The 16794-nt window shown below is 38.8% G+C and overlaps 1 protein-coding gene across 4 annotated transcripts in view; it reads right to left on the reverse strand.

Moving 5' to 3' along the window:
- AP2A2 (adaptor related protein complex 2 subunit alpha 2) overlaps positions 1 to 16794 on the reverse strand; it is a 47429-nt gene that overhangs the window by 26270 nt on the left and 4365 nt on the right. For all 4 annotated transcript variants that reach the window (XM_074917780.1, XM_074917778.1, XM_074917779.1 and 1 more), the window contains exon 2: positions 7295 to 7363. In XM_074917780.1, the coding sequence (XP_074773881.1) occupies positions 7295 to 7363 (69 nt within the window). The remainder of the gene's footprint in view (positions 1 to 7294; positions 7364 to 16794) is intronic.

Below are 16794 nucleotides of genomic sequence, written 5' to 3' on the forward strand. Positions count from 1 at the left end.
CTGTCAACAGCCAGCTCGGCAGAAAGTTGCCCAAAGACATGTTTTCTTCAAGTCACATTTACATTTTGCTGCCATAAGGCTATTTAACTGTTGAGTCAGCCAACGAATCCAGGGCAGTGCAAAACATTCAGACTGGAGCAGGAGAAAGTTGCATTTGGGGTTTTTCTCCCTTCTTTAGAAGCAATATGGCCAGAAGGAAAAGAAGATATTCAGCCATGTCTGTCTGCAGTGGCCTTCAAACTATGGCTTGAGCAGCAAAGGAATAAAGTCTTCTGTATTTATAACAGGGGAAATAAATACCTCCTGTTATGCTATTTCCCCAATAAAATGGTACTCGAGAGCGGAAGCTTCTTCCCATATCATCATGGTGGGAAGATGCTGATCAAAGATACCTTCCTTAGGAAAGGCAAGAAAAAAAACCCAAACCAACACACAAAAAAAACAAAACAGGAAAAGGCAGTGACATCTTTAGTTTTTAAACATTTTTCAGCTGCTGAAAAAAAGTTTCTACAAACTCTTAGGATTTTATTTTCAATTGATCTCCTCCATGAGATCTGCAAGGAAAAGAAATAATTAGTGAATAAACCAGGGTGGCTTTATATTGCTTAACAATAAAATATGCCAACTCATAACAAGACAGCTGTTTCCAGGTGACTGAATAAAGGAACCGGTGATGCTGGATACTATTATGATTCACAGAAGGGGACACTAAACAAGCTGAATCTATTTTGGTCAGTGTTCCTCTGCTGGATGAGATCTACACAATTGAGGACTTGCTATGGTATTTAATAGCATTAATAGTTGCCTCTCTCAGAGATACAGACACACCAAAAAGGCATCAGAAAGTAGCTTTCACATGAACTTTACCATAAGTGAGAAAAATCCAATCAGTCTCCAAGACTGAAGCTCCCAAGGAATCCAAGAGATTGAACTGCAGTGGCGTGTTACTGTACAATCCATCAGCAATACACAAAAGTCACAAGTATAAAACCTGTTCTCTCATGTTCTCAAATGACTCTGAATGTTGACTTTGTGAGATCAGAAGAGAAGAGGGAGTATTGAACACTACAACCCAATTTCTTAATGAAGAAAAATGCAGATGAAAGTATACATACTCTGAACCACATCAACTTTCACAGCAAAGTACTTGTCATGGTTTGGCAATTCCTTTTTTCAGGTTTAGGACCCAGGTATTTAAAGCATTATATCCTTCCAAGATACCAGTATTTTAAGAGCTCAGATTAGCAAGGTCCTTGGATCTTGGGGTATTTGAAGCATTTTTGATGGAAGCTATGCCATGCAATCAAGCTCAAAACATAGCACCATCCTACTGACAAGGAAAAAACACCCTTCTCCATCATGTGCTATTGAAGGAGAATATTGTAAAAATCAGTACCTGAAACTTTTTCTTAAGACAGAAAAAATAGTTCACTCCTTTCAAAAGCTTCCATCCTTTGTATGCAGAACTGAAGACAATGTGAAGGTTCTCAACAACAGGCAAGCTTATGAACTAAGCCAAGTAACAGTTACTAGAACTCTTCTTTACAGCCTTATTAGTTCCCAGCAATAAGAGAACATCATTGTCTTTTTAAAAAAAATTGTTTAATTAGCTGAGCAATTTGAAAAAAAGAGCATTGCAGTCAAAGGTCTCACTGTAGTTGCCTAACTCTAGCTATGTTTGGAAGTAGTCTTTGATTCAGATTCTTAGTGAAATTTCAAGTTTAACTATCCAATTCCTCTCTCTCTCATGTAGCATTTACCAAGAGATAAAGATTCTATTTTAAACATTACTAACAAGTTTCATTGCTTAAGTATGTGCTAAAATAGTACAGCTTTCCCCAGCCTCAAGCAAACATCCGAACAGAGCAGAAGGAAATTTCACATGTTCTGTTATCTTTATTGCAATACACAATCATTTCTTTTAACTCAGCTCATTTTTAAATGCTTTTGGGAACATTTGCAAGTACTGCAAATCAAGTCAGCAGAAACAGGAAGGATTCGAAACATGTCAGCATGTTTTGAGCACAGTGGGCATTTCAAAGGCTACTTGCTTTCCCTGGAAAGTTTATTAGTCATTCTGCTAAGAAAAGAATTATTAACAACTGATCAGCAAATAGTATTATTATTAAGAAGGAATTACTACCTTCACATTTCTATGCATCACCTTTCTACCATATCAATGGCTAAGTTTGAGTTTTCATTGCTCATACATCTCTTTCACACAGCCTTCCAAAAACAAAGAAATTAGGCATTATGAGACCCTTTGGTTCCCATGCACAACCTTCTCTAAGTTGGACCATGAGTTAAAAAACAGCACCTGCTTTTGAATCTAATTCAGTATGCTTAACAATCAGCCTGCTGCAGTTACAGAGCCTGCCGCCAGCCAGAGGGGGCACGAAGGCAGTTTAGACCCGTGGGATGCTCACTGGGGCATAGAGGGTGAGGAAGCCTGACACATCTAGTCTCACTAGCATCCAAATGGTTGATTGCTATCTCAAATCAAGACAATCTTTGATTTTAAAACTGCAGTGATGACATGTAAAACAGGATGGACAACACCCTTAGCTGTTTCTTTGCATTCAGTGGATCTCCTTCTTAGATTGACACTGACCTACATTCATGCAACTGACAGCAATCCAGTGCTATACAGTATCACAAGGCCTACTACTAGCTTAGATGTTGAGACAAGATTTGGCTTTCTATAAGAGTGACAGTCCAAGCCCTCTAAATGAAAGGCTGAAAAATTGTGGCAGAGAACCCATACAAAACCATAAGCTAGTATTTAGTTACCTGACTACTACCACCAGAGTATTACTAGAACAGCCCTACAATTCAGGTGATACTTGAAGCCTCATTTTGCTTCCAATAATTCACTCCGTCAGTGAAGACACTTCATTATTTTACTGCCCAGTTGCCTTCATACAGCTCTTTGATGATCAGAAAACAACTTTCATAGCCTGACAGGAAAGCAATTTACTGGTATGCAGCTCTGTTTAAAACAAGTATTTAGAGGCTTATCTTGAACTTGCTGCAAAGGGTGTAGTTTGGGGCAACAGAGAAGTCTTGCTTGAATTTGGGAAAAACAAGTGAGCTGAAGTAAAAAAAAAAAAGAGGAAAAAAGCAGAGATTATCAACTGACATTGGGGCACCTCTGCACAATCCAAAACTAATATACACTAGTACGTCTGAAATCTAGCAACTGCTCCTGTAACACAAACCCTATTAAGCAGTTGGAACAAAACTAAAATCTAATGCCAGATCTGGAAAAAAGAACAAGCCTGAATCAAGCAGAGAACAAAGTTCCTTTGACTGCAGAAACAATTTATAGATTTGTGGGCAGTTTCATTAGTATACAAATTCTGCTATGAGAGATCAAAACAACACCACAAATTAATAAACCAGATATTTTTTTCACTTATTTACAAAGCAATTACTACTCTGACAGCCAGACTTCTAATTCGGCTCAAGCATGCAAGCAAAATCAGTTTACAGTATGAACATTTAAAAGGAATAGTATTCTCCACACTTAATTCCTACAACTTCTGCTTTATTACACTAGTGTAGCTTCTCTCTACTACACACATCTTATCTTAGTTAATGCAGAAGCATTTAAAGCAACTGTCAAGGACACACTGACCTCAGCAATGGAACTTCCTCACGCTGAAACAAGAGACAAAGTAGCCTTAGTCCAGAGATCCTAGATTACTTCTGAGCTTGCAGCACAGAAGCCAGAACAGAACACAAAGCCATGGCATACGTTCCATCAGTTCAAGAAAAGTATGGCTTTACTAGAGAGTGTAGCCTCATCTCAGCCTATTAAGTACAAGCGTATTTTAAATAGCAATTACTGAAACATAGGCAGGTAACAGGCTTGCCAGCTCTCGCATGACAGAAGTAGAAATACTCTGTAAAAGAATGCATCTTGCAAATTATATTGGGGGGGGGGGGGTGGGGTGTCTAGATAATAAGAGTATGCTGAAGGGTCTAAAGGTTCAGAGGAAGGAAAGGGTACTCATGGTATACCAGTCTCTCATGCCAAGAGGCACTACTACTGGCCTTCCTTCTCACAGACAGCAACGCAGCCAGTCCAATGGGGGCATCTTCAGCCAAGTGATTAACCCAGGGCACCATTACTCCCCATAGTTACCTAGCAAGGGACTCCATCTTAAATTCACAGTCACACATTTGTCTCAATCCAAACTATTTAACAACATTTTAAAAAGTCAGAGCTAAGTAAAAAGAAACTGGGTTAAGCTGATCTCCACTTAAACCAAGAATAAAATGCATTATGAAGGTCTGTTTATTTTTAAACAGCCCTTCTGCAAGAAAAAGCCATGCAGCACAAAGCTGATGTAGAACTCCTGCAGCAGAAAGATACACAGCTATCACCTCCTCACACTCTCAAGGCCTTAAGCAGTTACACAAGTTGTCCAAATTCAGCTGCTTCCAAATTGTGACATTTATGTCTAGTTTTTGTTTAGTCTACATCAAGTTACTGTCTTCAGTTAAGTTTTTTTCACCTAAAATCCATACAAATAAAGTAGCCATAATGAAGATCAGCTTATGGGAATGTTCAGCCATCTTTCATTCAAGCTACTGAATAAAAACACACTAATATTTATTCAAAACTATTTAAACTGTGCTTAAAGGATGCTACTTTAAGTAGGCTAAAGTTATTGCAGGCTAAAATTATTGCACAACTCTGCTGAAAGCACTTCTGTTCTCTGATCATTGCCGACTCATGGTTCCACACAGCCCAAGCTTCCTAAGGTCATAAGGAGCTGGGCTAGTAAGCAGCAAGTGAGATACTAACTCCTACCTAAAAAGGATTACTTAGTAGGGTTTGATTCCAGCCAAACAGCAAGAACTGGACTATACCCCTGTAAGTCAGTACTGCAACAGCTGTAACCATTATGAACTTTCCTGCAATCCCCTATTGCATTCCTTTACAACAGCATGCTTAACTCTAGCAGTGAAGTGAGCAGGTCTGACAGAACCTTCTTCATGCTTCAAGCATGCTGGAACACACAGTAGGCACTGAGGTTCTTCAGCAGCTTCAATAACTTTTTTTTTTTTCCCCCCACCTTTTCAAGTTTGCAGAACTTCACTGCAGACTGAAGACTTAGTCTGATGAAAGCTTCTGGTTTCATTAGTGAAAAATTGATTAGGTTTTGCAAACAAACTAAAGCTTGCCCATCAAATCAAGATTAAAAAAGTGGTGTAGCCTGAAGTTAAATTGCTGAAAGAACTAGATTTCTGTGTTAGTGTGACTGCAGCAAGCTTTCCAGCTAGGCATTAACTGCTAGTTGTTCTTGATGACAGAAGGGCATAGGCGGAGTAACTTAACATATTTACAGGGAAAGTGACTGCTGCTTTCTAGAAAAACCTGTCCTGTCTAAACAATTAAGTAACGAATTTAGATGCTGACATGAATTTTGGCAATAGCTGATAACCAATAATGCCGCTGTCTGACAGCACGTAGTTTTACAAACACAGACTAAGGGAAAACAAGCAGTCTTTTTGCCTGTGTCTTCCATATTAATCAACTTAAGATTAGTTGAAAGATGAAGTAACAGAAAACTTTGATTAAGTGTGCAGAAATTTCTTAAACAGATTTTAATTAAACTCAGTCTCTATCTGAAAAATAATAAAAGATAATTAATTTGTCTAGTACAGATCTTGCTTGGAGATTAAACTGCTTTATTTAAGAGTTAAAATTTTATGCTTAAACTGACTAGGCAACAAGATGATCCACTTTGATCACACAGCTGGAACTAAGAAAATGGCTGTTACTCTTGTATGCAGGTTTCTATCAGACCTTGAGCAATGAGCTAGTGGCTCAGGGTGCGCCCATACTCAGTACAAGATGGCAGGATCTGCTGGTCACTGACTGGAAAATGGATACAAGTGGTCACTGTAACTGGAAAATGGACACAAACAAGTTTTAGATTTGGATCGGGTGACAGAGAACAGCCTGTAGCACAGACTGTACAAAGCCTGCTACTTCTAGCAAAAATCAGACCAATGTCAGTGTCAGATGGAAGCTTTGCCATGAAAAGGAACTGAAAAACAACATGACAGCATAGGGACGTGACTAAATTAAAGTTCCTTTTTATTTACCATAGAAAAATAGTCATTAAAATTTCCTCGGTTACCCTATGACTGATGTTAACAATCTGGATAAAATATGCTGAAATTTCTAAGGGAAAAATGTTAGCAGACACATATCATGGCATCTAACTTAGAAGAATTTCCTAACTTTGAGTGTCTTTCACTGTGGACAACTTTTCCCTTCCAAACTGTTGTTGACACTCAAGTTTTTGCAGGTGTTCATATGCCTTTAAGAGACATACCACTTAAAAAGTAGCAACAGATCCCTGAAGTTCAAAAAAGTTATTTCAGGCTTTGTTAACACATTGAGTATTCCAAATAGGCACATTAAGTCATGACAGATGACTTAAACAGGTTTAATCCAAATACAAATACAGCAAATTCTGAAGCCACACCCCACACTGCAGTGCCTTATCTAGCTACACACACAGCCCTGTGTATCTATTTAAACAGAATGTTTGCCACGGCCACTACTGCTAGAGCTCCATTCAAAAGCATCTAAACTACCCTTCCGAATCTTTAAAATCTGAAGCCACACACACAACTTGAATACAGTTACAGCATGAGTTTTACCTCACGTTGTTTAAAAGTGAATTGCTGCCTCTTGGAACACACAAGGATGGAATTGGTCACCGCATATTCTTTGTTTCATATGAATGGTTTGTATTGCTGTTGCTTATGAGAGCGGTTAAGATGTACGGATTTATCAACTACACATTTTTATCTTAATTTTGCCAGAAGACAGCCTAACCCATCATTTTGCTAAAGAGGGCGGAGGGGAGGGGGAGAGGGGGGAATGAGGATAAATTTAAACAGATTCCGGTTTACTGGAAATAATTACCTCCACTCATGTTTCTTCAAACTAGTTCATGACCTTCTGGAAGAAAACAGACTGGGTAGTCACACGGTTAGGAGGCAAAGTATTAGAAAAAGTTTGTGAACAGTAGCTCAATTCTTGGATATAGGAGGGAGTTTTCTTCTGTTACAGCCAAGAATCACAGGACTGTCAGGAAGTTCTGTAGTTAAGAGAACACTTTGAATAGTTATCCTAATTGCCTGCTCTAGTATTTTGTTTGTATCAAGAGTTAACAGAAAAGTCTTAATGTATAAAACCAAAACAAAAAACTATAGAAGAATGTCATATGAGGAAGTATGTATAGTTTAATATGAACAAGTCACTTACCTTTAAATTTTGAACGAATGTTTGCTAGTTCTTTATTTATCCTCTTTATCTCCGCTTCTTTACTTTTGCCTGAAATCAAAAGAACACACATCAGGATACAGTGCTTTGGACAGCCCTCTGCCACACTATGCTTCTTTCCACCCAACCATGCTGTGTGAACATACAAACGTTAGGAGGAATTACTATTCTCCCTTTCCAGTATTAGGACTAGATGAAAGCAAACATCACAGAAGTAACTTAACTGCTTTACAGAGGAATTTGAGAAGCTAAAAGGACCTCCCAGTTGCAAGAAGCTTTGCAGATTTAAGACAGTATCAGTCACATACAATTAATCTGAAATGCCTTTATTACTGACTTTCACAAATCCTTCAGTTTTTATATTCCTTAAACTGGCAAAAGAAAACTGAATTTTACTTCCAATTTGAGTACTAGGTTGACAGTGCTCTTAAGGAAAGAGTCTTCTAAACACAATCTTGTAAACAAACATCTTGTGTTATCCCTCACCTTAAGGACAAGCCAATTTACTGTTTCTCAATTGAATGGCCATTCAACAGCTTTAAAAACATTCTTAACAGACACTGCAGAGGAAAAGCAGTAAATTCAAAAGTAGCCCCAAGACTCACTCGAAAAAAAAGAAATATTTAAAATTCACATTTTATTAGGTAACTTTGCCACCTTAGGCTTCTCAGCATAGTCTATATAAAATCAACTTTTGATTCCAAGAATAGGTATTAGGATTTCTAGTGCCAATTCAAGTTAGATATTCAGAGAAATAAGCTGCAAGCTTATTCAAGTAATACTTGCATTGTCCAAACCAAAGCAGCTTATTGCTCTTCACCATTTTAGTTTTTGGGGATTGAGATTTGACAGATGTCTCGGTCCATTATCTCCTGCATCAGTGAGCATGGTAGGGTAATGTATCCAACTCCAGGCACTATATTCAGTTGCTTGAAGTTTGAGGAAAGCAAATTAAGTTCACTTCAGTAATGAATAACCAGCCATTTAGTTGTGTTGGAAATTCAGACCTGTACCTACTCAAACTTTCAAGCAGTTTCCAAAACATCAACAAGCAGCATGAAAAAAGACAGCTTCCTTTACTCTTCATCATATATCTTTGGCTACAAGGTTATGAATAAAACATTCCTGGCCCTGCTTGAAAATGGCCCAACCTTATTAGTAGTGAGGATCAGATGCTCTGCTTTCACACCCCACTTTCCCCCACACCACTCCAATCATGACTACAGCCATGTCACTGCAAGGAGGGCATGTGACAAGACTTGAAGAACAGATCAGAACCAGCAGATCTGATGCACCTCCAATCTCACCCCTTTCTTCCATACAAACACAGCAACAATTCAGAGCATTTAAACATCCTGCTACCTTTGTATGTCTGAACCCAAGCCTCCTGTGTCACCCAATTACCGTTAATCATGCCTTTACCATTCCAAAAATGACCTGACAGCAGGCCAGATGAAAGGTGATTAAGTAACTCACGGAAACAAGTACCTTGGGATAGGTTAAAAGCAAAGTATTTAAAGTATAAGGGAACCCCATGATGAATAAATTAATCCAGATTTTTTAATTTCTCTTTTTTTGAGTCTAAATCAAGAAACTGAAATTATGCACTTCCAAAACCAACTCTTCCATAAGATGCAGAAAACCACTTTATAATAATATGCCCATAATGGCCACAAGAGTACAGACATGTAGCAAGACTAGCACACTGTACAAACAGAAACAAGTTAGGCCAAAATCAGAAGCAACTACTTTGGTTTGCCTTGCCATTTTAACAAAATGCCTACAAATTTGCTTAAAATTGATTTTTTTTTTCCATTCTACAACCTTGTTTTGTAAGGGACACTGCTCAAAACATTGAAATGCAGGGTGCCTTGGCAGGCACTCCACACGACAAAAACACCCCTCAGCTTCCCCTACACCCAACCCTGAAAAACTACTTCCTTGTACCTACTCATCTGCTTACTGCTTTTAAATTAAGCATTTTCAGAGCTCAAGAATTCATGGTACCTGTTTTAAACATAAATTGTAGTTGCTATCTGTAGGCATCTTGGTTTTCAGATAAAGCAGGAGATATGTCCACAGTTTTACTTTGACCTAGAAACTCCGATTAACTTCTAGAATGACAAGAGATCACAGTTTACTTCCCGCAGTTTGAGAGATGCATCTGCTGGGATCACAAAGCTTACCCCGTTTTCACTAATGTATCAAGCAACACATTATAAGTTTTCTTCTAATTTAACTTGTCAACTTAAAGTAAACTGGCTTTGAAGCAGTAACACTATTTACTGTATAAATAAGCAGCAGCTTGTACAGTCTAAGGCTTGAACTGTCTTCTACCATAGATCTTAGATTTGTCATAATTGGATTAGATTCTTTGTCTGGTGCACATGGCAGACACAGTCAAGGGTTCATGTCTAAGATACTTACAGCACTCGGAATTCACTACTAGACTGAAGCAAGCCTTTACGCTCCTGGGTCCATACTCGAACAGAGGGCCACAGTAACATATGCCAAAAGGGTGCAAGTGTTTATGGAGAGAGACAACACTCCCATTTTCTAAGATATCACATTAGCACCCTTTTTTAAAAGACTTGAAAAACACTTCTCTTATTTTCAGCAATTCATCTGCTCCAGTTGAAAATATTAATTTCTAAAACTATTAATTTCATTTCCCTTTTACCAAGCAAAGACCACATCTCATTCAAACGTTACTACCAAGTCTGGAGATTTTGCACTTCGTTTAAATTAACAGGGCAGAGAACACTGACCTCAGTCTGGGATACTGCTAACCTGAGTAGGATATTTAGTTACCTAAGTTTGGAAGCTAAGTCCTTGCTCTGTATCTTTAGGTTCTGTTTATAAGGAAAGCACATTGCAGCATTTACCTTGAATTATTAGCAATTGTCTCTCTAACCTTAACAAGCATGGCAATAATCACCAATGTTAAAAATGGGGGGAGGAAGGTGGAACAAGAGTAAGTCAGCCACTTTTTCTTAACCCAAGATGAAATCAAGGCCATCTTTTTAAAAAAAAAAAAAAAAAAAAAAAAAAAAATCACCAAAACCTCTCAGCAAACTTCAAGCAGCATTATCTACTCATTACACTCACAGGTTATCAGTTACTGCTAGAAACTGGGTTCTTTGTGTCCTCAGCAAGCAACAGAGCATTAAGGGAAGCCTGACTAAAATACTTCAGGAATCTGTGAAGTCAGCACCTTTGGTGGAAATGGACTGCAGCCTCAGCAACACAAAAATCAAAATCCCACCCCCTGTGCACACAGCTGTAGCAGTGAGTTGACAGGAACGCCCATATTAAACAGCACATTCACATCTGAAGGTTCATGCTCTCAAAGTTAAAAAATTTCATAGCATATGAATAAAAGCCTGTTCTGAATAATTCCTTCAGGCTGTTCTATTTTTGAATGCAGTATATAATCTCATCTAGACCTCTACCAAACAAATAGCATAGCAACTAGCTGGTGATAAACGTTTAACTCCATACACTGGAGCTGAATCAAGTTGAATGATTGAGTCTTAAGTTGTCTCCTTATTACTGATTACAGTCTATATGTGCCTGAAATTGCAGTTTTAGAAAGCAACACCAGCACATCGAATGTTAAAAGTCACTGAGGACAGTCACATAACAATGCTTAGGATAACACATGAGAGTTAAAACCAGGCTGAAGTATCTAAAAACAAATTTCCTGAAAACCAGCAGCTATACTGCATGTAACTTGTTTACATTAGAGGATGACAAAGCAAAATAAAATCTCACAGTGGTAGGTAGCTTCAGTTTATTCCATGTACTAGGAAAAAGAAAACAGAGGTATCAAAAACTAAGGACCAATTTATGTGGAGCTGGAGGGCGTGGGCAGGGTCTGTTAAAGAACATGTGTATGATTAACTGAGTTCTCATCACATTATTCAGCCCTGGTGACACTCACTGAAGAATTTCTACGTGCTTATTTGATTTTTACCATCACTAGAAACACTTAAAAAGGAAGGCAAGACTGCTGCTGCTGATAGTTAACAGATTGCTGTGCTGCAGAACCAGAGACTTACATTTCAAAGCTTGCAAAGGCAATTGTTTCACCTCATTTCCAGGCTGTTACACAGTTCCCAATTTCAAGAAATTACCGGAGCTGTATTCCAACAAAACATGCTGTAGCCAAGCTAGTCAACTTGGAGAGGCTTAATAAAGGTCACGTCGTGTACACAAACTGATGGGTAGGATAGTATTTAAGCCCGAGCACAACAAGATTATGTTCCACATCAGTTCAGGCCACATCCTTCTCACTTTCACTTATTCAGGCTTTTTGCACTTCAGCAAGACAATGATTAAATGTCCATAACAAGTTATTAAAAGAGGTGATTGCAAGCCAGTAAGTTCTGGTTGGCTTTTTGCAGAAAAGACACAAACTGTTAACAGCCTTACAGCCCTAGTATGACTGCTGTTGGCCTTCTCCAAGATGAGCACCTGAGCAAACAGATACCCAGCCACAACACCGACCAAGGCGCTTGTGAGTGATTGCTTCACACTTGTCAGTTTGCAAGGCTTCAGACTCCACTGTGCTGCCTGCTGCCTTCATTAGGCAAGGTAAATCTAGTCTGCAGTACACCATTATCTTTAATTATCATCTTGTTTAACAAAGATAGACTAGGGAACATCAAAAGTCATCCAGCTCTTGAGAGAACCAATTACTATTCTTAAATCTGGTAATCCAGGCTAGAGCCAGAGCTTCAGTACTGCAGGAATAACACCTCCATATCTCAGTTTGGAGTTTTGCATTACAACCTACAGAAGAACAAGAAAACAGATGTTACAAAAAAGGGATTCGTTGAGCCGTTCATTTGAAGAGAACATTTAACATACCTTAATAGGAACTTGGCAGCAGGGTTGCAAGACTATGCGAGTGCTTCCAGGCTGGAATTAGTGGGCTGCTTGTGGCAGTGACCTGCTCCATCAGGATTAACTTGTTACTACGCTAACCGTAGACTGCCTAAGCCAAGTTTGAGGCATGAAGTGCATCTGTGCTGATTAACTAGAACTGCTACAAGTTCTTAGCTTTCACACAAACTATTTAGAGGCAGGTGTGTTTCTGAACCAGTCTACACATTTATTTCCCAAAGGAACAGAGAAGCACTTTTCTGTACAAGTGTCTACACAAATACTGAGCAGAGTAGATTTCTGCAGGCAAGTTCCTGAGACAGGGTACTAACAACCGTTAAAGCAAAAAAAAAAAAAATTGCTTCATAAAAGTTTAGATGTTCCCAGTACCCATCTGACTCCACTCTGCCTATGGCCAGCAGCCAGCAGAATTAAGCCCACCCAACAATTCATTTATTTTGAATTTATGCACAGGTCAGAACGGTTACATTGTATTAGCTCATAGCCTTCCTTGCCCTGTGGCCATCTGACAATCCAATGATTATAGATGTGCCATTATTAGTGTGAAGAACTATAAAGCATGTTGGGTAGAAGGTTCTATTAGCATAAGAAAAAGCTTGCCAGCATTTTGTCATGCTTCTTGAAGGCAAGCAGTGGTGTTGGCTACTATTTGTGGCACTACCATTTGTCTAACAGAACATGCCTCTCTGTTCACATTCAATTATTGAACAGGCCTTGAAGACAGGACAACTCTAGTTTTCTGTTTAGGAGAGCAGTAATACAAATGCTGCCAAGGTTAAGAGCAGTAGCTTCTCCTCTTAACTCTGTAGTGGCTAGGAACATCTATTTGGGAAGAATATAGTTCTTGCACAAAAGATAAATTCTCAATTTTAAAGATGTTATTAGATGTTTTCCTTGAGAGCTGTGAGTCATTGTTTTCCAAACATAAGAAATTTTCTGTTTTGTTATGTTTTCATTAGCCTCTACATTAGGAGCATCTAAGCTCATTGGCGAGTTAGGTGGGAGAGGCACCAGTCAAACTGCTACTAGCTTCCCTTCAGCAAAATATGTTGATATAGTTTCATAATCAGTTTAATTCAAGGCTGTACTTCTTAAAAAACAACTCCAGACTCTTCCTTAGCACTGCTCTCCTGGCTTATACATTCCTGCTACTACCTTGCACTGCTGCAGGTCACTTAGGGAGCCAAACAGCCAAAAGCAAGATTTTATTCTATTGGTAAATCCTATCAGCTTTGCTACAAGTGATAATGCCAGCAGAAGATAGGTGAATACATGACCAGGTAGAGGGCAAGCTCACTATATTCACCATCCAAACACACTTTAGTTGGCATAAAACAATCAAATTATCCACTTGCCTTTCGTCTTGCTAGAGCAGCTTACAAGCACGATGCTAAGACTACAATCCATTCTTAAACCCTACTGTCAGGGGACACAGAGAGAAACTGGTTGAAAGAGGGGGCCCAAATCAAAACAAACACTAGAAACTCTACAGTAAAAATGGTGTAAATACTTACAGGAAAATACTAATGTAAAAGTAATCAGTGCATCCATTCCTGCCTTTGTGAAAGAGATTTTATAGTACTTACATCTCATATCAGTAAATTAAACTGCTACCTTTACCTGCCAGCAGGACAGATCTAGAGTACAGATTAGCCATTTGCTATGTAGATCATTAGCTTCATGAAGCAAACCACCAAATCCATCCTCCATCTCTCCCTAATATCTCAGCTGCTTAGCACAGCAGGGAAGAGAGCCAAAAGGGAGGCAGGTGACACAGCAATACATTAGAGTGGTCTATTTGCTGCGTGCCTGCCCTCACATCATGAGAGTTTGTCTGCATAAACTCCTCTGTTTGGCTGAAGTATCTACATCACTACCCTAGAGGTGCAAGTTACTGAGTACGTCTGAAGGAGGATGCTGGTGCTATTGTTTACAAACTCACTGTGCAAATCCAAAGAGACCACTATAAAACACTGCACCTTCCCAAGACATTCATTAGTAGAGCTTCAGTTTGGTTCACAAATCGACTGGTACAAGGCTGCAGAACAAGAAGCTTTTTGCTTAATGATGTATTAACATCCTGTTATGAACGAAAACATGAGTGCATGCTGTCCTTTCACAAGATAGATTTGATCAGAGGAAAGATGTGCCTGTCTGCCATGTTGAAGATCATGAATGGCATAAAGGCAGTTGAAGATTGCTGTGCCTTGGGCCATCCAGTGGTGATTAGATATCCATTACTACCGACAAAGAGATCAGTGACCTACTGATCACATTTATCAATGCTGTAGAGTACATTTTCTAAAATCCTACACAGTAAGTGAACTACTGTCCACAGAACTGACTTCTTCCTCCAGTATGCTGCTAGAGATTTGACCCTGTAAAACCACTTCTCATGAAACAGCAGGGAGTCACAGGCTTTACTGTAATCCAGTAATCCATTAACTCCTTGTCCTCGCAATGGAAGGGAAATAAATGCAAACGAGCACACAGCAGCTTCTAAACACTATCACAATTGAGATACTCTAATTGCAGCAATTTAATACAAGTTTAATAATTCTAGGTGCCTACCGTGGATGGTGCTTTCTTAACCAGGCACCACAAGTTAAGAAAAACATTACAGCTCAAACTGTGAGAGAGTTGGAATAACTAGGTAATAGGGTCTTAGCTTAAGACCAGGTATTTCCCCAAATGAACCAAAAACTTACTAGCAGCTCATATCCAGGTGACTCTATGACATGTAGAGCATCTATTTGGCAGTTTAGTTGACAAAAAGACTTTGACTTCTATCAAAAGAGAAGCTTTATGCTAAGAAGATATGCAAAACCAGAAGTGCAAGGTTAGGCTACAAGCAGCTCTTCCTCCATCATTAACTGAGCAGCATTTAAGCAGTCACTTCCTTGAATAGTATTTTCACACTGTACAGTTAACACTTCCTTCAACAGGGTAAGGTGGTATTTGCAGTGATTTAGTACAAGTCACTGTGGACTCTCTTCTACCATAGCTCACATTCAACTAATAGAAGAACAGTTTGAGGCTTATCCAGAGTCTCCTAGTTTATCATTTCTAAACTATTATTTCAGGAGCCTTAAAAAAAAAAAAAAAACCAACACAAAAACTACCTATATGAGCTCATTAATTGATGCAGATATCTAATATTCTCTGCAATAGTCCTTAACTTCCTCTCACCAGTCCTAATGGGCAGCCTTTATCCAAACAATTTCAAATTAAGCAGATGTTATATTTTCTAATGTCTCTAATGGAGAGGTTGGATGTCACATGAAGGATTCTAGCTCTTTAATACCTCTCATCTATTAATTATCATCTTTGCCTACTCTCCTCTTTTCTCAGCCAAACATGCACAAATTCAACAAGTGTAAAAAAAAATAAATCCCAAAGAAACAAAAAAAAAAAAAAACACCCCAGAAAATCCCTCAGCCCCTTAGGGTTCCATGAAATGACCAGAAGAAAGCTAAGAAAAAGAAGCCATGGGCAGAACACCTCTGGTTTTACACATCCTCCTCAGATTAATCTCATGCTAATTGTGTTTTCCCTAAATCACTCTCCTGCAAATAGTAGCAAGTGATGTAAGACTTACTGCTTATTATAGCTCTAAGCAGCATGACCTTAGGGTTTTTTCAGGCCAGAAACTGTCCATATTAGATGAGCGGCCATAGCCTTGCAAGAGAAACAGGAGAGCAAATAAAGAAGAAATTTGAAGGCAAAGCATCTAAGAGGTAAGTAATCTAAAAATACAAATAAAGTGATTGACTGTCTACAGAAGTAACTCCAGTCCTACTTTAAAACTAGAGCCAAAACAAATAGACTCTATGCCTCAGAGTAGCAATGCAATAGCTTTAGCCTACACACTGAAAGCCATATTTTTGACATATAGCACTAAAACAAGCTGTATGTGCCCAGCTCCCCCATGTGAAGTTTGTTTCACTGTGTGGCTGCTCTCACAGAGAACAAATAACTCTATGCATATCCATCTGGTCATCTAATTCATGTATGTGCCTCTCCTACATACACAGGTAATATGCTCCATTATCTACCATCCAGTCAAAAGGATGATTATATAACAAATTTCATGAACCAGCCTTTTTTTAATCCCCACTTGCTCATCCATAACCTGATGCACCAGTCTCAATTCAGTGAAGTCTGACTACAGCAGCTTTGCTTCAAGAGGCCTCAGCCTCTGGACGCTCTCCCTGTTCAGAACAAAGAATTAATGCATTAAGTTCTGTGAGAAGAGATAATCCTTTGTTCAATATATCTGTTGGGTTTTATTTAAGGAAAAAAAATAGCCCGAGGAAAAAGGAACAGTAACTTGGAACAGAGCATATACAGAAACATTTGGAGAACAAACTAAAGGAATCCTTCCTCCCTCTGTCCAACTTCTAAGGTGACACTGACAAGGTAAGGCAGTTATCTAAAGCAGTAAGGGAAATGAAGAACTATCTTGTCCTCCAAGACTGTGGAAAAAGCAGCTTTTGCCTCCAGTAGATCCGTTTCATCAACCCCAAAGTAGATGACTTCCTGATTTTACAGTGGAGGAGGGTGTTGTTACCAGT

Source organism: Athene noctua, chromosome 14 (assembly GCF_965140245.1).
Source record: "Athene noctua chromosome 14, bAthNoc1.hap1.1, whole genome shotgun sequence".
Lineage (NCBI taxonomy): Eukaryota > Metazoa > Chordata > Aves > Strigiformes > Strigidae > Athene > Athene noctua.